Source organism: Theropithecus gelada, chromosome 6 (assembly GCF_003255815.1).
Source record: "Theropithecus gelada isolate Dixy chromosome 6, Tgel_1.0, whole genome shotgun sequence".
In the NCBI taxonomy this organism is placed as follows: domain Eukaryota; kingdom Metazoa; phylum Chordata; class Mammalia; order Primates; family Cercopithecidae; genus Theropithecus; species Theropithecus gelada.
In genome coordinates, this window is record NC_037673.1 from 38,792,014 (window position 1) to 38,816,053 (window position 24,040).

Sequence of the window (24,040 nt, forward strand, 5' to 3'; positions counted from 1 at the left end):
TATTCCAGAATAAGACAAACAAATACTCAAACATGGTGTGGATGTCTGTCTGAGATATTTATCTGCTTTGCCATTTTTGGGGGACAGACTTTTAATTGCCTAGTTGTAACTAATCATATCGCCACACAGGTTGCTTTTAAAAACCAGGGGAACTGTTTTATTCTTCTGATAATTATAAGAAAAAACAAGAAAAGAGAACAGAAGCATGTCTCTCTTAACTTCAATAGACTTACTACCACCCCTGGAAACACACAGGCTCTGTTGCCAGGACCAGGGCTGAAAAAACCGTTGTGGTGTGCAGTCATGCAGCTGCAGAGAGATGTGGACTGTTATAATAAGTACAAACAGCTGATTCTACAATGTAGGTTCTTACTTTGGGGAGAAGGAAACCTCATATGGTTTTTGGCTTTGATTTTTTTCTATAACCAGATGTCTCATCTTCGGTTACTTTTTCCTGATAATATCTATTTGTATTGAGCGTTCTAGATGTTTTTTTCTACCTCTGATATGCCAGACAGGATGAAGTATAATCCTTCCCCCTTGGTGGCAATTTAAACAAAGAGAGACATATTTCTTATCTCTTTACTAATAGTTAATATAGCAGTTAAATGTCTCCAGCGTTTTAACTCTTTTTCTCTCCCTTATTCCTCAGATGCTGGAAAAACAAATAATCTATTGCTCTAGATGATTCCCTGGACTTTAAAGCCACGCCATTAACTGTCATTATTGTGCCTTGTCTGAAAGGATAGAACATTTCCAAAATTTTTGTAAAAATAGGTAGCTGTCTTATAAGTACCGCGCGCTAACCGATTGCGCCACTGGGGAACATCACACACCGGGGCCTATCATGGGGAGGGAGGAGGGGGGAGGGGGGAGGGATTGCATTGGGAGTTATACCTGATGTAAATGACGAGTTGATGGGTGCAGCAGACCAACATGGCACAAGTATACATATGTAACAAACCTGCACGTTATGCACATGTACCCTACAACTTAAAGTATAATAATAATAAAAAAAATTAAAAAAAAAAAAAAACCAAAAAAAAAAAAAAAAAGAATGTTCTTTGCACATAAAAAAAAAAAAAAGAATGCATCGAATGTGTACTGCAAACAATAGCACAATGTGATTGAAGAAAATAAATTAAACTTATATTTTTGTTTTCGACAACCAAAAAAAAAAAAAAAAAAAATAGGTAGCTGGATTTTTGCTCATGAGGCATAATTTTGTTCTTCCAATAGCTGGAATTATTCTTTTGTTAGATAAGTCAATTTCATTTTGTTTTGAAAACAAAAAGCATGAACAAAGACATTCTTTTAGCACAGAAACCCATCATATCAGAAATCGTTTTAATCAAGGCAAAGTAGAAGCCTTTAATGGCAAAAGCGTATTCATCATCTAATCATTTATAAAAGGATTTTATTTGACTTGGCTTGGAAATTGTTTTAGCAGATTGTGTGAAACAAGGCATCTCCTGCAGACTGAATCATAGCACATACATTTGTCCGATATTCTTAGCTAGTTTTAAACATCTGATGCGTGTATGCACAATTGAAAGTAAATCAGAAAGAGCCTTTATTTTTAATTATTATACTCATATGTATTTGTATTTTATTAAAATTTCTTTTCATTCTCCTTTTCTGAAGTAAATTATAGTTTCATTTTAATGCTTTTAATATTTTAGGGGTTGTATACTTTTGATCAAATTAGGTAAATCATCTCATAATGCATCTCATACTTTATTTGAGGGTAATGTATTTTACATTTTATTTATTTCAGCAACTGTGAAAACATTTGTTTATATTACAAGTGGTCATATCTTCTTGTATGCTACTAAAGTTGATATAATGCCAGTTGAATGGACAATATTTTCTTATTTTTTGAGATGCTTAAACATATATCAGTTTTAGCCTCTTGATCGCAGGAGGAGTTCTTATAACAAGGGCAAATCATGGCATATTGCCCTAAGTTATGCTATTTGGAAACTTCTGCTCACACAACTAAGAAAAGCGATAGTCTCTCTTAAAGCAGGGTGAGTATAACTATATTAAGGAAACTCTTCCCTGTAAACTAAATGATAAGTGTGGACTATTGTTGAGCTAAAATTAATATTAAAGAAATAGCTGGTGCCTGAGCAGAAAGAATCTTGAAGGTCAAATTGAGTGTGCAGCAGGGAACCAGGACCCTATATATGCCAAGGGAACTTTTCAATGGCAAAGTCTCTGAAGATGAGGAATCTGCCTTTCTCGCAGGCCAGCTCCAGGGGCCTTCTTGTCCTGGCTCACTCTCCCATCCAGTGTTCTGTTCACCTCCTCCTCTAAGTGGATTGGCTGATTAAAGGCTTACACAATGATGGCCCTCAAGGCATCTGCAGGTTAGGAGAGGGCAGGCTCTATCACAGTCCAGGCATCCAGCCCTGGATCTTCCTCATACCCCACTGGGATCATGTCCACAAGACTCCTCAGAGTGGGAGACGTGGGGAGGGGTTAGAGGACACCTGAGTGTCCTTGATCAGTGATCATGGTCCAGAGAGCATGGAACAAGGCTTGGGGTGGGCACTCAGTGCATGTTATTAATAGTTCTGCCATCTTGCTGTCTGCCTTGTGAAGGGGTAAATCGATGGTCTTTTTGGAAATGTTGATCCTTAGACTATAATTTAAGTATTTAGTGGTATTTAAAAATGAGGATGGGAAATTTCAGAGTGTCCCTCCTCCAATTCCCAAGTAAAAATAGTAAAAAACAAAATAAGTCAAGGCAAACATTATCTAAAACTCACTAGCAGTCACCTCACAAGAAAGGGAAGACAATATCATGCATAAACTTCAAAAAGTGGTGGCTAAGGGAAGAAACAGAAGGTTCTGATGCCACCGGAGGCAAGCTAACCTTCCACCTGTTCTCTATGTCCAGAAGCAATACTGAGGGAAGACAGTGGTTCTAGAAAAGCCTGTGCATTCTCTCTAATACACTACAGGTTGGAGAAGCGAACTCTAAGGTGAGTGAGCAGCCTGGGAAGGTCAAGGGAAATCCTTCAGCACAAAAGTCCTAAATACCACAACAGGATCACAGGAGAGGCAGGAGGGGGATGAGTTGCCAGGGCTGGCCCTGCCCCGGTACAGGGCACTGAATGAGATCTCAGGAAACGGAATGGAATCTGGGTCCCCAGTAAGGACTACCCTAGAGACCAGCACAGCTAATATGTATGCCACAGAAGAATGGATTCAAAGCCACACTCAGAACTCAAATCGCAGTTCTGAGGGGAAGGCAAATTTATCACACTGGATTAGAACTTGCAGATGCACTTGTCATCCTTCAGCCAGATCAAAAGAACTAGTGTGACCCCTGTTCATATAGCACAGCAAATTCCTGAGAGCCTGAGAGAATACTGATAAAATGATTGACACAGACGTATACTGGCTAAGATTCTTAACCTTAAGGACAAAGATTTCTTCGGAAATCCAGGCAGAAAAGCAAATCATTTTCAGAGAGGGAAATTTAGGTTGTCAGCATACTTCTCCACAGTAAATTTAAATGCCAGAATCTTGAAATAAAGACCATGTAGATTGCTTATAAAAATGAAACATTAGCTGGGTGCAGTGGCTCATGCCTGTAATCTCAGCATTTTGGGAAGCCGAGGCAGGAGGATTGTTTGAGGCCAGGAGTTCTAGACCAGCTTGGACAACAAAGCAAGACTCTGTCTCTACAAAAAATTTTAAAAAATATTAAAGCTGGGCGTGACAATATGTGCCTGTAGTCCCAGCTGAAGTGGAGGGATTGGTGCCCAGGAGTTCAAGGCTGCAGTGAGCTATGATTGTGCCACTGCAATTCAGCCTGAGTGACAAAGCAAGACCCTGTCTCAAAAAAAAAAAAAAAAAAGAAAGAAAGAAGAGAGAAAGAAAGAAGAAAGACAGAAAGAAAAAGAAAGAAAGAAAGAAAAGAAAGAAAGAGAGAAAGAAAGAAAAGAAAGAAAGAGAGAAAGAAAGAGAAAGAAAGAAAGAAAAAGAAAAGAAAGAAAGAAAGAAAGAGAGAGAGAGAGAGGGAGGGAGGGAGGGAGGGAGGGAGGAAGGAAGGAAGGAAGGAAGGAAGGAAGGAAGGAAGGAAGGAAGGAAGGAAGGAAATCTTATATTAAAAAAGACCAAGGAATGCAGCTGGGATAGGAAACAACCAGGAACAGTTTGTTTGCTGGCTTATGTTAGAAGGGCAGAAGAGAGAAGTTTCCAAGAGGGAAGATTAATAGGGGTACTTCATAAAATTTGACCAGGGATGGTGTGGTTAAGGGAGGAGAGTCTTTCTGAGGCATTTCTATTATGCTGAAACCTAGGTAAGTTGCCTGATTAACAGTAAGTGGGTTCCTCAGACATTTCAATGTGCACTAGAAGGAAGAAGCCCTGGAGGTCTTCTGAACAACCTCTTTTTCAGGGATTAAGGAGGGTGGGTGAAATCAATTGGGCTCGGGCTGGAGTAAAAAGAAGAACGACACCAGCCACAAAGTGTGCACCAGGCCCTGGGACAATGAGAGTGCAGGGTGTGCTGAGGGCCCCCCAAAGCTGAACCACCCTGTTGAGTAACTCCCAATTCCAGTCTATGTAGGAGAGAGCTTTGCCTCCAGTGATTCAGAGTACTGTAATAGTCCAGTCTATGAGCTGTTTCAGTCAAAGTATCCTGGGATCTCTTCTTTTTGTATTGTGTTCTTACATTCCCAGTGCACAGTGGCATATTAACACTTGGAGAAATCTTTAAAGAAAAGCACTTACCACTGCATTTCTAAAATGTGAACATAGAATCCCTTTTTCCTGTGGTGGCTAAGAGCAACAATTTGTAAAATACTGCCACATGCTGATATAAAACAGTTTTCAATATGTAAATATCTAATAAGGTCATGTTAACAGAGTACATATAAAAGGAGAATGAGGGGAAAAAGAAGGGTGATGGCTTTGGGGCCTGTGAAGGAAAAACTTACCAACTCCTGGAAACAAGTTACTTGCTGGTGAAAATAGCCCAAGCACCTTTTGGTTTCAAGTTGTTGTAGGCTGGATTAGTTAAATGATACATACACAGATGAGGAGGGAACCATCAGTCTTTTGTTAATGCCCTCTGGAGTCCTGGCTTTACACCTGTTGCTGTCAAGGTGCTTAACTGATCATTCCTATAGCTCACACATGGAAAAAATCAGTCTTGGTTCTCACCAGTATTAAGAACAAGACTAGAAAAAAGGGTTGAAGTGAATATTTCCCAGCAGGTTTTTACCAAATCCTACATGCAAACCAATAGTCAGGCCAGAGGTTCTTATGAACCCAAACTTTGGTGAAGTATTGTGTTGATACATGGGAAGAAGCCCTTTCTGTCAGAACTGGCTCAGGACCCAAAACGAAGCAAAGGAAAGGTTAGTTCAGAGAATATTTTGAGATTTTTGATTTTTTAAAAAATGGTTAGTCTTTTGTAACCCTAAATTGTTCTTAGGAAAAAAAATTTTAGTTTCATGATCAGAAAAGCAACATGTTAGAGTCAAGCTTACAGTTTAACAAGGAAGGCAGCTAAATCGATCTGCAAGATAGACCCTCTGTTATAACAGTTGTTTTGTGTCCAGGCTCCATTCAGTTGAGTACAAGTCTATTGGCAGGGGTTATCTATTGTGTTAAAACAATTGCTACACTATAAAGTATTAAAATCTAATACTGAACAAAATCTGGGAGCACATAAATTCTAGTTAAATAGAATTTTTTTTTGAAACAGGGTCTTGCTTTGTCACCCAGGCTGAGGGCAGTGGTGCAATCTTGGCTCACTGCAACCTCTGCCTCCCAGGTTCAAGTGATTCTCCTGTCCCAGCCTCCTGAGTAGCTGGGAGGTGAGCACCACCACACCTGGCTAATTTTTGTATTTTTGGTAGAGATGGGATTTCGCCATGTTGGCCAGGCTGGTTTTGAACTCCTGACCTCAGGTGATCCACCCGCCTCAGCCTCCCAAAGTGCTGGGATTATAGGCATGAGCCACCATGCCCGGCCTGCTTAAATAGAATTCTGTGAAAGAATAAACTTGAGAAGCTAACAAAAATGTATATTACTTCCGTACTCCAAATGAGAGAATGGCAAGCAGACTGGATTCTGTCTTCATGGAGCTTAGAGTGGTATTTACAAAACAGACAACAAACAAAAGGTATGTTTCAACCAAAGGCCACAGAAAGGGAGAGGAATGAGGATTTGGGGGGTTTCATTTATGCTTGATTCATTGTCTTGTGATATTCTATGTTTGAAGAGAGGCAACCCAGCACGACGAGGTGGAATGTGGGTGGGAACACAGTGTGTGGAATCAGAGAGACATGAGATTGACCCACACCTTGTTTAGTCATGTTATGCCTTTGGGCAAGTTACCCAACCTCTCTGAGCTTTGGTTTCCTCATAGAATTCCTATTCATGGCTTGAGAGGAATAAACAGCGTAATGTGTATCTGGTATATGGCAAGTCCTCAATAAATGATGAATATTTTTAACAGTTAATATATTGGGCAAAGATGATATGAGATGGAGGGTATATCTGGGGAAGAGGTTTAAGGAATTGGATGGGAACCTGGAAAGGAAGAAATGAAGTAGAAGGCTATGAAAATAGTATTAGTTTAAAAGGCATATAGAGTTATTAGATGAATCTTTGTTAATTTGAACGCTAGTATAGTTACTTCTAACAACAAAAAATAGTCTTTTTGGAGTCTCCACATTCACTTAGCAAGGCTTTTCATTTTGCTCCCATCAGTATCTATTAAATCTTAGTGAATAAATATTTAGTAATAGAATCTCATGTTTTCTAAAGCATAGACTCTCTCTCTTCTTTCCCATTTTCTTACAAGCAAATAAATAAATTTTCTAATTATACCATGCAGCAAATAATTTATCTGGAAGCCCTGTTATATGAAAATTCATGCCTAGTCAGGTGTGTTTTGGGCATTTTTTGTTGGAGCTGGCATAAAAACTCCCATCTCAAAAACTTTTAGGGTCTGTAGCAGCACACTCAGAAGTATTTTCCCTGGAATTTGCCAATCTAAGCAGCTGTGGCCAATCATAATCCATACCAAGTCCATTGGCCACATTTATTTATTTCTTCCAGGTTGACAGGTAATGGGGAAAGCAAATGCACTCTGGAAACAATGACCTTCGAAAACTGCCTCTGATAATACCAGTGTCTAGGGATGACAGTCATCTATGCTGGCTTTGCAGCCTCTCCACCTCTGCTTGGCTGAGTCAGATGCCTTCCCTTGGCTTCAGTCAGTAGGAGATGGCAAAATCTGGGGGCACTTGTGACCTAGTGCCACCTGGGTGCCGCCTACTGCTCTCTACCAGCCTTTGCTGTGGGGAAGGAGGCATCTGAGGGCAGAACTTGCTTGGACATCTGGTGGGAAACCTCTCTTCTAACCATCATGGTTTGACTCTGGCATCATAAATCACAAATACATTTACATATTACAAACAAGTAAGTAAAATGCAGTTTAATGATTCCTGGAATAATATAATATCACATAAAAATGATTTATAATATAAAATGATCAAAGCATCACGGGTCTGGTAATAACATTTTCATGCTAATAAAAGTAATACAATTATAGATAGTGCTCACTTATTTTGATATTATTATATGTCCAATGCTGTATTAAGCACTTACAACGAATCTCGTGTAGTGATTATAATGTGCTGGCGAAGTAGGTGGTATTATACTCATTTTTTCAAATGAAGAAAGACATACACCGAAAGAGGTAAAGCTAAGGTCATGCAGCTAGTAAATACATTAGTCGTGCTTAAACCCCAGGTCTACTGACTTTGAAGTCTGCATTATATGGCAAACACTCTCATGTTAGGCTCTGTACCATTAATAACAATAGTAATGGATAACCTGGAAACTCTGCACATCAGTTTAAAATGGGTTCATTAAAGCTGCTCTATCTATTTCACGGGACATTATAAGTATTAAAAGACATAAACATTTTGAAAGTCCTTTGAAAAAAGGTAAAATCCTATGTATATATTTGTGATAATATGTATGCATACACAGATGGTGCCCTACTTATGACAGTTCAAATTAACGATTACTTGACTTTATGATGGTACAAAAGCAATATGCATTCAGTAGAAACCATGGTACAGTATTCAATAAATTACATGAGATAGTCAACACTTTATTATAAAATAGGGTTTGTGTGAGATGATTTTATCCAACTGTAGGCTAATGTAAGTGTCCAGAGCACGTTTAAGGTGGGCTAGGCTAAGCTATGACATTTGGTAGTTAGGTATATTAAATGTGTTTTCAGTTTATAATATTTCTAACTTATGAATGTTTATAAGGATGTAACCCCATGATAAGTCAAGGGGTATCTGCATATATATTCAATATAAATAAATAATACACTTATGCTTTAAACACAAACATGCAAACATACATACAGGGGCACAATGGTATGTGGAGAAACTATTAAACTTGCAATCTGGAGACTTGGATTTTAGCCTCAGATGTGTGATTTGGATATGTCACATCTCAACACTCACTTGTGAAATGGGGGTGATAATTACACTTAATAAAGAATTTTCCCATCTAAAGACTGTGTGTACAATATACCACCTATTTATGTATATGTATATTATTTAATAATTTAATAATTATTTATTTTCTACTTACATACTCCATAATTATAAAAAATAGAATTCAGAATTTTAAAAAATTTTGCTACAACAGAAATTTAATTCTTTTCTTTATCTTGCTTACCCAGTTATATAAAATGAATATATACTTTCTAATTCTGATATATTTTAACCTTCCTAAATGAAATGGTCAATTACTTAGTATTTCTAGCATTGTTTAAGAAAAATAGCAGTGGCAGGATCAAGAGTAGGCAGATCTGACTTAAAAAATTTTGTGTTCAGAAAATTCAGAAAATAAATGCTTACTTTATGACACAAACACCAGTTTATTTTCTGCAGTGTTGTTTTTTGGAAACAATACAAATTGCTAAATCGATTAAGCTTGTCACCCATTTACTGAAGTATTATACAGCTCTAAAGAACAATCAATTACTCTTTATTAAAGTGTGGGAAGATATACAGGATTTATTTATTTAAAAAAAACAAGGATCAGAGCATTGCACATAATATTCTATTTCTTGAGTAAAAAGCCAGTGGGGGGTAGTATTTATGTTTGTATTTGCTTGTGTGAACATAAAGAAACTTCAGATGGACATATAAGAAATTAAGAAGGGTGGTTTCTACGGAGTAGGGGCTGGAAAGACCCAGAAAGTGGCAGACAAGGGTTAAAGGTAGCTTCAGTGTACACCATTTTACAGTTACTGCTTTTTCAGTCAGAATGTAATTTCTACTTAAAATATAAAAGAATCCAAATGCTTTTTAAGAATGTGGATGCTTTAAAGGGATATTAGTCAGAGTTTAAAGTTATGAATCAGATTGCTTAATCCAGATGTCAAGTGAGGTCAATCTAGATTAAGAGGGATTGAGTTGTGATTTGTGGAAGAGGTGAATGAAGAAAGAACAGGATACATTTTGGAGCATAATACATCCTGAGGCATCAGATGTTAAGGGGATTACACTGATGACAAGATTTAAAATGTGAACTGTGGCATGGGTTACTGACAGCAGGTAGGCATTCAGGAGCCGGGGAGGGTTGCAAAGGAGAGGAGAAGGAGAACAAGGATAAACTCCGTCTGCTCTGCAGTTCTGCCTGGGTCCTTTGTAGCTTTACTTCACTAAAAATCAGACCTTGTCAGGCCTTCAGAGTCAGAAAGAGGACTTGGTTAGCATTTGTGGAAACTCATTGAAAAGCATGACACCAGGCAACGTGTGTTACCACCGTGCTCTGCCACCACCCGCACTGGAGCTGGAGTGAAACAAAGATGGAAGAAAGTTCCCAGGGATTTCTGCCTAACATCAGAGCTCCTTCCCTGGCATGAAGTCACAGCCATAAAACGGAGGTTATAATACTTAATTTTTTATCTGAGGTGAAGAAGTAAGAGAAATAAGGGACCTTTTAGAAAGTCTCACAAAAATAACAGTTCTGAATTATGAACCGGTATTGAAACAAAATGCCAGATGAGGAGAAGATGCAATGTGAAACAAGGATGAACCTTTCTGGAAGACAGATGGTCATGGGATCACTCCAAACTTGCTTTCTGTATGTTTGAATTAGCAGAGGACTTGATCACTAAACTGTTTACGAACAAGGAGAATACTGATCTCAGGAAGATAACATATCGCAAGATGTTTCTATAGTGCAAAAACTAAAAATGACCTTTAGGCTTAGAACTGCTTTAACTAGACCATACTTTTGTAAGGAGAAAGATGTGACTAAGAGTAGCGTGGTCACTTGTAGGCACCTTTTTCCCCCGTCACAATAAACAACAATTGCACATCATTTACCTAAAATATTAATCATCTCAGGCATGTGTGAGCTTCTGTCATGCAGTCACTCAGTACCACATCCCAGAGAATTGCAGTGACATCTCTGGTAGAAATTTAAACTATTTACCTGGAAGGAAAGGAAAGTACTCCTTTGTCTGGCTCATTTTCCTAACTATATATTACTTTATGAATCAGAAAAGTTCAGAAAACTTTATACTGAGAAATAGAAAATAGCTAAAATGTGAATTTCATGAGTCCTGTTCCTTTCTCATTTGAATACTGCGCTCAGAAAACATGATGAATTGTGTGGATATTTGCAGTCACTTAAAGGAGGGCTTGTCAGATCTGCACTATTGACATTGTGGCCTGAATAGTTCTTTGTTGTGGGGCTGTGCTGGGCATTGTAGGATCTTCAACAGCATCCCTAGCTTCTACTCACTAGAGGCCAGTAGCACCCTCCAGTTGTGGCAACCAAAAATGCCTCCATACATTGCCAAATGTCCCCTCGGGGACAAAAGTGCTCCCTTTGGGAACCACTGACCTAGAGGATAGCTCATTTTCTGTCTAACTCCTCTGCGTTGATGGGGTAACATACCTCAGTCTCATTCAACAGAAATGAAACCCAACAAAGGAAGTAAATGCAATGGTTATCATTAAGCAAAGCCACGTATCAATGAAGTGGATGCATTGCCTCTCCCTCCCCCCAACAAAACCCCAGCTGACCAAGGCATTTTCTCACAGAATGAAGACTTCCTACTTTCCCAGGCCTCCCACATGAAAGAAAAAAACAAGACAAAGAAAATTCATTATACACCACATATGAGTATCAGATACAGACTCATTCCTCCTTACGAAACTTTCCCCAGAAGCTAAAACATTCTCTGCCTTGGAGTAAACCATACTGAATAGCAAAGGAGAAAAGAACTCACTGTTTCCAGAAGAGGTTTTGAGGAATTTCGTCAGGTCAACATGTGGTGGTCTGTTGGGTTTTGGTGGAGGTGGACCCAAGGTAAACAATGGAGGCAATGGCTTCTGCTTTGGGGTGGCTGAATTCTTGTCTCCCTTTTCCTTTTCCTGACTTTGGCTCCATGGCCCCTCGACTCTCAGCTTAGAAGGGGCCTTAGGGAACCTGGAAGGAGGAGCCCCTGAGGCCGAGTCTTCCTGATTCGTTTTGCCCTGGAAGGTGTTCTTAGCAGCGTCTATCTTCCTATCTTCCTTTTTTTCTTCACCATTTTTGGAGAGGCCTGGGCCTCCCCTGCTCGCAACAGGTTTCAAAACCACTCCAGGAAAGGGTGAACTTGAAATCTCCCCTGCATGGTCTTTATTTTCTGGGTCTTCCCTTGCTGGTTTTAAAGGGCCGCTTTTGGACCTGACTCCCAGGGGAGCTGGGGACCCCTTTGATGGAGACACATTCTTCACGGGGCTTTCGTCTTCGTGGGAGTTCTCAGTACTTAGGGGTGGCTTCTGGCCAAAGGCAGGTTTGGGGAAGAGGGGCTTGGATTCAAGATCTTGTGATGCTGACATAAATTTCCCTTTAACACCAGCCAATTTGGGGAATGCTTGCTTCTGTTCATTTTCCTGGGTTGGAGGAGTAGGCCCAGATTTCGGGCCTAGTGGCTTTAAGTTATGGTCTTGGTTTACACTGTGAAGAGATGGCTTGTTTCCAGGAGGCCAGGGAAACGCAGGTTTGGAATCTTCTTTGGGCAAGTTGATGGGCTTGGGGCCTACAGGTTTCGGAAATCCCACTTTTGCCTCGGGGTCTCTGGTGGTCAAGTTGGCTGATGTTCCGAATCTTTGGCCTGCTCCAGTGGGCTTTAGAAACGGGGGCTTGGGTTCCTTGTCAGGCTTTTCCTCAGAAGAAGGTTTGACTGCCACAGGTGGCTTTGGGGACCCAAACTTAGGTACACTGCTGGGTCCTGCAGGAGGGCTGGCATTTCCTTGGTTGTTGAATAAGTTCTTTCTTGCTTGTATTCCTGAAGATGAGTTTGGCCCTGTGACTCTGAAGGGTCGGCTATTGACTGAGACATCCTCTGTCGGGTTGCCCCCTGTGTTAAATTTCGCCATGAGGGACTTTACATCTGCCTTGGCATCCTACAAACATAGGGAACAAAAACTAGCTGAGAGACAAAAGTCTTACTTGCACAGTTTAAAATACTATACCTTAAAGAGCTTCCTGGTTTGAGGCCTGCAGTGTTGCTGATTGGTTAGCAAGATATTGTAACATTTCTCTTCCTCTCTGGCAAAATAAATTGCGAGAGTTTCTTGAAAGGGGAAGGCTATGGTTGTGCATATACTTTTTCTTTTGGTTATCTCAGACTGACTTGCTTGTTTTTGCTTAAGAAACAAATCCTTTCTTTATTCTCACTGTTCCTCTAGATATCTAACTTGGTATTATTTATTTTTAAAGTTTCACTTGAAAAACTATGGAAGTGACTAAAAAAGGATTTCTTCCATATTTTATAATTGAGACTCTTAAGTAGAAACTACCTTTAAAAAATGAAAGTAAGTTCTTCTGTAAATTGAGGCTGTGTGCTTTATACAGCATGGCCATGTTTAACATACATCTCTGTGGTTCACAAGAGTTTCTTTTTTTTTTTTTTCTTGCTTCTATCCACATTAAGTTCTGCTAACAGGGAGATGTGGTGGGAAAACCTTGCTCATTTTTATAAGTAAGTAATGAAATGACTTCTTCTACTTATTTGTAATTATTTAGCACTAATGATTCACCTGTATCCATACTAGCAGGTGAGTGTACTCACTTTCAGAATTGTTCTGTTTAGAGGTCATGCTCTGGAGGCGCAAGGGGGAAGATAAGGAACAGGTAATAGGGATGGGCTGTCAGTCTTATTTCCAGACCTTTCTTTCCACAGTCATCCCTTTTTCTGAGAGGTTCTTTTGCTGGGTCTCCCCTGCTTGTCTAGAATTAAGGTATTACATAGCAAAGATAATAGGTATTCACTTTTCTCTGTGAATGTAATCCCGTTTTACCTGGGAAAATTAATGGTGTGTTTGCTCTTTGTCTTGAAAGCAAAGAGTTTAAATTTTTAGTTCTTTTAGAAATATTTGAAAATTGGAGATTTTAAAAAATTCACGGAAGTTAACCAATGTGGCCATAACAATTTCCCTTTTCATGCTTTAAAATTCACCCATAACATGTTTTCCTACTTATCCCCCACCTTTCATTGCCCCATACCCAGGCACATTTTATCTTTCAAGGTGCAAAACCAGATCCCTCCGGTTGGGAAGGCTACTCCCACCTCCTGACTCATGTACGCTTCAGGTGCTTCTACAAGCCCCTATGTTATTTCCTGTTAGAGTGATGAGAACTACCATTTAGTGGGGGGTAAATACATGTGCTTAGTTCTATATCGTCCCATCTTATTCTTACAGTAGTTCTAAAAGAATGACGTTATTTAACCCCATTTCACAAGAAAGGAAAATGAGGCTGGAACTGCAGGAGGATGACATGGCAAAAGCATGAGAACTGGGTTTAAATCCTAGCCAGAATTGTCATGTGCTTTAAACACGGAATTTGTAAAATGCCTGTCTGGTATACAATATGAGTTCAATATATGGAAATTATTATTAGAACTGTTAAGTAGTGTACTCAAGGCTTTGAATATGCTACCTAACAGTTCTAGGAACTGTGAGCACAGGCAGGCAAACTCAGTTGTATCTGGGGCTCCAAAGTCCAGAAACTGCCTCATTTCTTTTTGTATTCAGGCATCACCTAGCCCAGGGCCTGGCTCCCTCAGGATTCTAATATATGCTTGGGGAATGAAGGCAGGCACTCAGATGAACACTGTGCATAGTGATTTTACAAGAAATGGTGCCCTCAGCAAGAGTTTCTCTCCATACCAAACTGTAGGGCATGTGTGTTTGCAGGGCGGAAGGCTAGGGTTTTAAGCAGGAGCAGAAAAGCTAACAAGAGCAGCAATTTCCAGCTTGAATTTTGTACCTTTAATTTATCTCCCTTATCTGAGTTGTTGGAAACTGCTTGTTTTCTACCTTTCCTCCCTTTGCCACTTTCCTACCACCCCTGACTTCCTCAAATCCTCAAATAATTCCCAAAGGCAAGAGGTAGGAAGACAGCAGAACAAGGGAGAATTTGGGCGCTGGGGGAGGGAGTAGGAGAGAATGGGTTCTTCCCTGAACCCTCAGGGAGATCAGAGTTGCAGAGGACCCCAAACGTCAGTACAAAGGGCATAATTATGGCAGTACCAAGAACAAAAATTTGCCCCCTAATGAAGGAAGTCTGTCTCTGTGGAAGATGTCTTTTATTCTAGACATAATTCCATATCATATAATGTATATTCCAGATTTATAACAGGAGGCTGCATAGCTGAGTGACTAGGAGCACAGACTTAGGAACCAGGTGGCCTGGGTTTAAATCTTACTGGCTATTTAACCTTGGACAAAAGACATCAAAATTCTTTGGGCTTAGTTTTCTCACCTCCCTAATGGGAATAATAATGTGCACCTATAGGACTGTTAGGAAAAGTAAACAATTTCCTATATGTAAAACACTTTAAAGAGTACCTGGCACACTGGAGGATTTCTGATTTTTATAAATCAAGTGAAATGTTAGACATTCTCTAGTACTTTCTCTTTCTGCATCAATGAGGAAATGGAAAGCAAGAGTTTTAAGTGGTATCCTACTTACATGGCTACTTTATGTCTTGGATTTCATGGGGGGAAAACCCATGAAATACCCTGACCCATTATCAAACTCAATGTGGTAGATTTAGATTGGAACGTAAGTCTTTCAGCTGCCAACCCAGACCCAGGAGGCAGTGCAATGTCAAAGTTAATAGCACAGGCTCTAGAGTTATGACTTGAGTTCAAATCTTGACTTTGCCACTTTCCTAACCAGGTGATCTAGCATGGTACTTATCCTCTCTGAGGCTCAGTTTTCTACATCTTTAAAATGAGAATAATAACAGTATCTATAGCTCACAGGGTTTTTCTTTTAAAATAAGGATTAAATGAGTAAAGGCATGTGAAGTTCTTAGATAAGAACTGCCTGTAATATATATGTAATAATTACCTGCTATCTCTGTTTTTCTAATTCGCTAGTCACAAAACATTATTTTCTCTAGGTGACCAAATTCTGAAGTTGCAATCATTAATGTTATGTCCCAATTTTAAATTAAAATAGCTAGAACTAATGTACTCCTGAATAACATGATAGAGTTACAATATTTAAGTTTGGTTTACCTACACTGTGAGACTTGTCACTGGATGTTGAAAGACAGGGAAAGAAAGAGCAACAAATTCCTATGCAGGACATCTTAGAGTCCCTTAGTCACTAATATGTCTGGCAAATCAGTAGCCTGCACTCTGCAACTATCTAATCACTAATATTGGCTTCTTAGCTTTAGAGATTGTTTAATCACGATCACCGTTAATAAGTTTAGTAGATAAAGTGTTCAACACCCAGACTCATCCTTAATCGTAACAATAATAGGTAGATTTTTTCTTTAATCATAATGATAGAAAAAGCAAAAATGATTTTTAAAATGGATATTCTCTCATTCTGATTTCATTGTGGATTGAATATCTATTCAATTCTCTAGTACTTTTATTTTTACTTAAAAAAGGGTAGGGGTAATATATTGTTGTGTGTGATAGAGTGAAAAGTAAGCCTTCTACAACTCCTTAAGTTAGTTCCCCAGTTAGGCTGATGCCCTCATTTACCAGTACAGTATGAGTTCATACCTGTTGTTTTGGAATAACGACTAGCAGTGTTACTTTTTAGTCTCAAGCTGATCTTCCTTAAATAATAAACTACATGATGATCTTCCCTGGTTCTCTCTAGAGGCAATCACTGTCACCAGTTTCCCATGTATGCTGCTAACCGACGCATATGCAAACATAAACACACACATATTCACACACATCCTTCCTTCTCCCACTTTTCACACAGATGGAAACATCTACTCTGCACCTTGTCTTTTTCTAGGACTGATATTCAGTAGATATATATACACCAGTACAGGTGGATGTATGATCAGCAACCATTTCTGATTGTTTGTACCTATGCCAATTCCAGTTGTTAAATAGTTTCAATATTAGCTCTACTTTTTTCCCTTGCCAGTTGGACCATATCAGTGCATGTTATTTGCAGAATCTTTTTAACTTAATGATATCAAGATTGGGCTTCTACTTATTAATCAGAGGAGGTATTTCACAATCTGGAAGACATCACAGTTTATGATGTTTTAGTAAAACAAAAAATTCATTTGCAATTTCTTTTCCAAAGCCATTTGAATCAATTTGTTATTATTTCTACCTGCTATGTATCCATATAATGCTTAGTCCAGATGACTCACCAACATAGCTCACAAACACAGATTTAATAGTAGAAAATCTCTTCATAGAAATTAATTTCCTTTAGCCCCCATGTATTTTGCCCTTCCTCACTATCTTCAATGGTATAAACTTTTACATTTGCCACAGACCTTGGGAAAATGTCTGTTAACAAAAATGCTTTTGTTACATCCTCCAGATTTCCAGTTAAAAAGCCCAGTTTTCAGAAAATCTTTTTCAGTTTTAGCAATCTACATAAAAGTAATGAACCTAGTAAACAGTTAAAGGCTGAGACGGCACGAAGGACAGACATCCCATCTTTTCTGTTCCTAGAAAGAAAATTTCCCTTTTGTAGTCAGTTCACCTACATAGTTACATGTGGAAAACTAAAAATATTTTATCTCTATTATTGGGAACAGGATTTTGTTTTGTTTTAGTTTTATTGTTATATTACTCATGGTTTTAAATATTTCTTGGATATTGTGCTAATCTAGTGGTTCTTAACCTGTGCTAGTGGGAATTCCCCCCCCTACCCCCGCTAGGGGATGTTTTTCAATGTCTAGAAGCATTTTTGACTAAAATGACCAGCCAGGGAAGGGGTTGGGTAGAGGCCAGGGATGCTGCACATCTGTCCTATAGGAGAGTCTCCCACAAGAAAGAATTATCAGTTCAAAATGCGGATAGTGCCAAAGTTGAGAAACCCTGAGCTAATTCTATTGCTCTTGAACTACTGAAATTAACTTACCAGGAAGTCAGATTTTAATTTTTTTTTCCATAGACTACACTCTAACACCTACAAATAACTGTATAGAAACTAAATGAGCCACTACTAGCAATGGTTTTTAAAGTTGCCCACCTTGGAAAGTCTCATCTTTAGAATATTCTTTAAAATACAAAAGAAATGAAACTTCCATAAATCATGGGTAACTAATGAATTTAAAATGACTTCAAAGTCAGATTTTACCTCCTTAAGATATGTTTGTGTCACTTTTGCAATTAAAGCAAGAGGAGAATTAATCTCTGCTGTGGCTGCTGTTACTCTTCCCTGTATAAAGCCCATAAAAAAGGAATAAAATGACTTCATTTGATTGTATGTAATGCTTCTAATCATGAGGGAGGCAGTGAATGAATAAAATAGTTTACCCAAATTGGTTTTTCAAAAAATCTTTGATAAATTTTTACCATATGTGGAGTTTTTTTATTGTTATATTGAGATAAAGTCGTTTGTTACCCATGACTTACTCGGTTTCAACTGCTGGTTCTTCTTATGGAACAAAATTTGTTCCTACCACTGCCATCCTTACCCGTAATAGGACCCCAGTACAGTGATATCAGAGGGCAACAAGAGGCTGTGAAGGGGCTCATGAGTACAGGAGAAAAGGTTCCAGGAAGCCAGCCCTCGTCCTGCCTAAGGCTTTGGAGGTTGTAGCCAGGGCAGATGAAGATGGTGCTCTGGTTGGAGACCCAGCTTCTGTGGGGCTGATGCCTTTTGTTACTCAAACTTAGGACCTGCTCTGCCAAGGTCTGACCAGGAGGTGTAACAAAAAGATTGAATGTGTAACAAAAAGGTGTAACAAAAAGAGACAGAATGTTCTCCCCTAAGCTGGAGAAACTTACCATCCTTGAGGCAGGAAGCACACTGGCAAAAATTTGTAATAGATTCAAGCAATTCAAACTTTTATACAGCAATAGGATTCTGCATTACTGGTTTGCATTGCCTAGATTAAAGAAAATAATACATATGTCCCCCATGACCAAGCCCTCCATCCCTTCTCATCACACACAACACACAAACAATGCACACGCGCACACACACACAGTCTTTGTACCCAGGAAACCTAGAAAAGGGAATGGTTTTAATCTGAAAATAAACAATCATAAAACTCTTTACTACTATAAATTACATTAAAAAAACTACCCCAACTTAAGAGTTAATGGTTGCTGGCTGAAAATACAGTACTCCTGACAAGACCCTTCACAGGCATGGTGGATAAGAAGTTCCACTACAGATAATAGAACCGCAGGGATCTTTTCTATCCCCATGAACACTGTTTAAACACGTTTTTTCTTTTTTTGAGACGGAGCCTTCCTCTATCATCCAGGCTGAAATGCAGTAGCGCGATCTTGGCTCACTGCAACCTCTGCCTCCTGGGTTCAAGCGATTCTCGGGCCTCAGCCTCTGAGCAGCTGGTACTACAGGCATGCACCACCACGCCCACTAATTTTTGTATTTTTGGTAGAGTCGGGGTATCACCATGTTGACCAGGCTGGTTTTGAACTCCTGACCTCAGGTGATCCACCTGCCTCAGCCTCCCAAAGTGCTGGGATTACAGGCACAAGCTACCGTACCCGGCCTATTTAGATTCTTAATGAATTATAATTTACATATGTGCTGTTTCCCCAAGGAGATGTAAAAGCAGGAACCTTGTTTTATTTTTCCTGCCCAACAGCAGTTCCCTCCCTGGCAAACAAACAAACACATCCCTGATCCTGACACATCTCTTTCCATAATATGCATTGAACATACTGGCTGATGGACTGAGTTTACTTAAATTTCACCTTGCTTGGTCATACAGATGGGAGTGGAAGAGATGATTTTCTTAGCTCCTTTGTTGACCTGTAGTTGTGATTTAAGCACTTGCTAATAGAATATCTATTTCATTACAAATGAGCTGTGGTGGATTCCAGTGGGCTGAGCCTCTGAGGCTGGAGAGAGCACCAGGCCCCTCTTCAACAGGATGTGGGAACTTGACTCTCGCCGCAAATTAAGTTCTTGGGGCAGGAGCCCTCTGCTGCAGGCTCTGGGCGAGGGCATGGGTAGGAGGAGCTGGTGGCGGAAGCACCGGTGGTAGCATTGATTGTGACAACCCCTGTATGTTTTTCTGTAACTTGTGAAGGTGGAGATGGAACTGCCACAACCCCAGCAGTCAGCGATGCCTTGTCTTGCATTGTGAGGTGTTGTGTGGAAAGAAACACGACTTAAATGGGGACTTTCTGGGTGGTGTGCGTGCCCCGCCAGGTCCCCTCAGACCTTGGCAGAAAACCTCCGCAGATGTCTGTATGCATCATCTCCTGGTCTGGTGTTATTCCGAGTACTGACGATCCGGACCCTTCTCCTGTTTCTACTGTGTTCTCTCTTCCAGAGTGAATTAGAGCAGAAGAAGCAAGATAGCCTAGCAGGTAGTAAAGTTTTGATGGTGATGGTCCACCTCCCAAATGCTGGTGCCTTGTATACTCTATAAGACATGTACATCAGTTGGATTTTTGTGTACCCCCTGTTTTTAGAATCAGGAGTTTGAGAATCATCATCGATCTACAAATTTGAACCTTGAACATTCTCTTCCTGGTTATCCTACAAAACAGCTCCTGTACAAATAGTTTTGACTTTGCCATGGCCTCTGAGGGCTTAAACATAAATGGATAAGGAAGTTAAATACGACTTTCTAGTCAGGCATGATAGTGCATGTCTGTGGTCCTAGCTATTCAGGAGACTGAGTGGGAAGACCGCTTGAGCCCAGGGGCTTGAGTTCAGCCTGAGCAACATGGCGAGACCCTGTCTCTAATACAAATAATACATATGAATATATATGACTTTCTAGGTGTTTCTGAGGTTTGTATTGCTATATGTTTTTGAGTTCTTGATGTGGATAGAATGGCAATAGGATGTAGAGAATACATAGTTGAGATGTAGATAGTATAGAACAACAAATGGTCCTAAAATCACTTTTTTTTCTTATTCTATTTTATAATTTTTATAGCAAATTTAACTTACATTTGTTTAGGATAATTCACTCAGCCTGCATGAGCTGAAAATACCAAATTAGAAAATAATTTTTCAGGAATTTATATTTTGACTAACGAACTTAGAGATAATTGAAAAATGTTTTCATAGATATCTTATTAGTGGCTTATTTGATTCTTAGGCTAACAGTTAATGTACACTTCACAATACAATATAAGTTCTTTCATTTTTTTCTGTTCCTCCAACCTCAAAGAGAGACCTAAATTTCAACTACTATTTCTTATGGTTGTTCTATTTTCATATATACCCCAATAAAAACTTTGTTTTGCTAAGGACATTTGAAGTCTGAAATAAAAATCCTTGTTGTCTGGGAAAGATACTTTTGACAAGGGAAAAATAGAAATGTTATGCTTCCTTTTTTTCCTCAGCCGTCGTGTCACTCCCAACAAATGCAAAAATACAGACACACACAGACACACGCTCCTGGGCGGTCAATTTCTTTTCTACATTCAACATGATGTTAGAAACTGAAAGCTTATTGTCTACATGGAGTGAAGTGGGGGTGGAGGAATGAGGCTATCTGTGGGGTTTTCTAGAGACTTCCTTCCCAGAATGTGAAAAGATCCGTGTGAAAACTGCTAAGAAGAGGCAGAACTCAACAAGTTAACCAAGACAGGTGGCAGCAGCTGGGCACAGTGGGTGGCTCAAGCCTGTAATCCCAGCATTCGGGGAGGCTCAGGCAGGAGGATTGCTTGAGGCCAGGAGTTTGAGGCTAGCCTGGGCAACAAAACAAGACCTCATTTCTCAAAAAGAATATGCAATATTAGCCAGGCACAGTGGTGAGTACCTGTAGTCCTAGCTACTCTGGAGGCTGGGATGGGAGGACTGCTTGAGCCCAGGAGGTCAGTGCTGCAGTGAGCCATGAATGCACCACTGTACTCTAGCCTGGGTGACAGAGCATGACTTTGTCTCAAAAAAAAAAAAAAAAAAAAAAAGGTAGGTGGCAGCTTTCAGTCAATGAGAGATCCAGAGTTTGATCTGAGGAAAGTAAAAGCTATACATTAGAAATGGAAGGGCACGGAAGATTCCAAAAAGAGAAAGAGATAATATTTTGAAACCTCACTCTATGGAATATGACAATGCGGGGTATCCTTTCTCCCCCAACCCTCCCCCTTGTTCCCATTCCATTTTGTCTCCTTTTGAGCTTTGAAGAAAATGCATTCAGTGTTTAGTAATCGGGATTAAATAATATAAGCACTTCACATCTCTTAGCTCACTGTTTCTGATAACTGCACAGTAACAAGACTCTGCCATGAGATGAGCATCTTTTCTCACCTTTGTTATCATGGTGCTCTTCACTTTGGGTTGCACTTTTTCTCATCAAAATTGTGATGTTTTCAATTTCAAGTTTTCCATGGTGTTCATCCTGCTTTTAGGACCCAGCCACTCTCCTTTTCCAGGCACGCTTCTCTTTCCAAAGCATTTCATGGCTTCAGCTGCTATGGGCTCTCACTTGTCCATTCATTCATGGATTCATTCATTTTCTTCTGTGTGTTCTAGAGACTCCTTGCTTATGTGCTAAATCTATTGTGTGGCACCTTGCCACAATCTAGATTAACATCTATGCTTTACTAAAAACACTTTTCTTGGTGAACAAATCACCTTTACACGCCCCCTGACAAAAAAAAAACCCCACCTCTATATATACTCATATAATTATCAAAAAATTCTTGAGTTTAGTAGTTTATACCCATTCCTAATTTCATTATTAAACTAATAATCACATTTTAAAAGAAAATTTCACATATAATACCTCATTTGATCCTCCCAAAGCCCAGTTAGTTCTTAGTGTTATTAATATACAACCCAACCATAAACTGAATCACTTAAGCTTTAGCAGGTGGTAGGATGAGAACCAAACCCAGGTTCTGATTCCAAATTCTGTGCTCACCCTATATGCCATGGGAAGCATGGCCTTCATTGTCTTTCTCATGTAGTTACTAGTTTAAGTTCTCAGCTCACACACAAAACTTTTTGGCAGTTTCTTATTCTAATCCAAAATGTTTTCCACCTAACTCTAGCCATTGACCTCCTGCCCAAGAATCCCTCGTCATTGCAAGGGATGTGATAACATTTGTCCTACTTACGGTTGTGATCCTGGCAGATCTGAGATGAGCAAGGAAACAGAGCAAGACACGGAGTTTACAGGGCTCAAGGACAAAACATCTTGATTGACTTTACAACATCGTGGCCAATGTGAAAAGGGGAAACAACTAAGAGACGACAAACAATTCCGTTTGTTTTAAAAACGTTTAGTTTGTGCATATGTGTGTTGGTGTAGGGGTGAGGTGTTTAGATAGATGACTATATTAGGGCTTTTTCAGCCCAACCCTGGCTCCAAACAGCTGCCCCTCAGAGTTGGTTACGTGAACCATCTAACTGGCAGTTTAGGGGCTCAGGACACCATTCTGGTTCATTCATTGTCTGCCTGAGATGGTGCTTATTGTTCATTTGGCTGCAGCCTCAAACTTATTACTGGGGGTGGTTGAAGAAGGGTATAAACAGATACTACAGGAGAAAGAAGTTATAATTTGGGAAGTCCCATGGCAAAAATCAGATTGATAACAATGCATTTGTATATAATAACTTCTGTCTGAATTAAAAAGTGAAAAAAGTGTTAACATCTTTGGTTAGTTCAAAGAACAACAAAAAAATGAAACACACCAAAACCCTTTCCTGTGTTATGCTTTTCTAAATACTAAATGGTTTTCAAAAGAAAGTACCACAGAGAGAGTCATCTATAATTTCTAGATAAATTTTTCTTTTAGTTAAAAATTTAAACCAAAATAAGATACTACTTCATATCCATTTGAATGGCTATAATTTTAAAAAAAAGCAGAAAATAACAAGTGTTGGACAGGATTTGGGGAAATTGAACACTTGTGCACTGCTGGTGGGAATGTAAAATGGTACAGCTGCTGTAGAAAACAGTATGGTGGTTCTTTAAAAAATTAAGCATAGAATTACCATATGATCCAATAATTCCACTTCTGGTGTATACCCAAAAGAGCTGAAAGCAGGGACTTGAGCAGATATGGGTAGATCCCATGTTTATAGTAGCATAATTTACAATGCCAAAAGGTGGAAGCAAACCAAGTGTCTGTTGACAGATAGAGGGATAAACAAAATGAGGTTTATAATACAATGGAATGTTATTCAGTTTGAAAGAGGAAGGAAATTCTGACATATGCTGTAACATGGAGAAACCTTGAAGACATTACGCTAAGTGAAATAAGCCAGTCATAAAACAACAAGTATCGGCCGGGTGCCGTGGCTCATGCCTGTAATCCCAGCACTTTGGGAGGCCAAGGCGGGTGGATCACTTGAGGCCAGGAGTTTGAGACCAGCCTGGCCAACATGTTGAAACCCTGTCTCTACTAAAAACACAAAAATTAGCCAGGCATGGTGGTGCAAACCTGTAATCCCAGGTTACTTGGGAAGCTGAGGCAGGATAATCACCTGAACCCAGGGGAGGTGGAGGTTGCAGTAAGCCAAGATCACACCACTGCACTCCAGCCTGGGCAACAGAGCAAGACTCTGTGTCAAAAAA

General features: G+C 39.5%; 1 protein-coding gene across 3 annotated transcripts in view; it reads right to left on the reverse strand.

Moving 5' to 3' along the window:
• FYB1 (FYN binding protein 1) overlaps positions 1–24,040 on the reverse strand; it is a 165,889-nt gene that overhangs the window by 86,203 nt on the left and 55,646 nt on the right. For 2 of the 3 annotated variants that reach the window (XM_025389107.1, XM_025389108.1), the window contains exon 2: positions 11,309–12,470. In XM_025389107.1, coding sequence (XP_025244892.1) covers positions 11,309–12,470 — 1,162 coding nt within the window. Of the gene's footprint in view, positions 1–11,308; positions 12,471–21,765; positions 22,106–24,040 lie in introns of all 3 variants that reach the window. The other variant, XM_025389106.1, reaches the window with a different exon arrangement.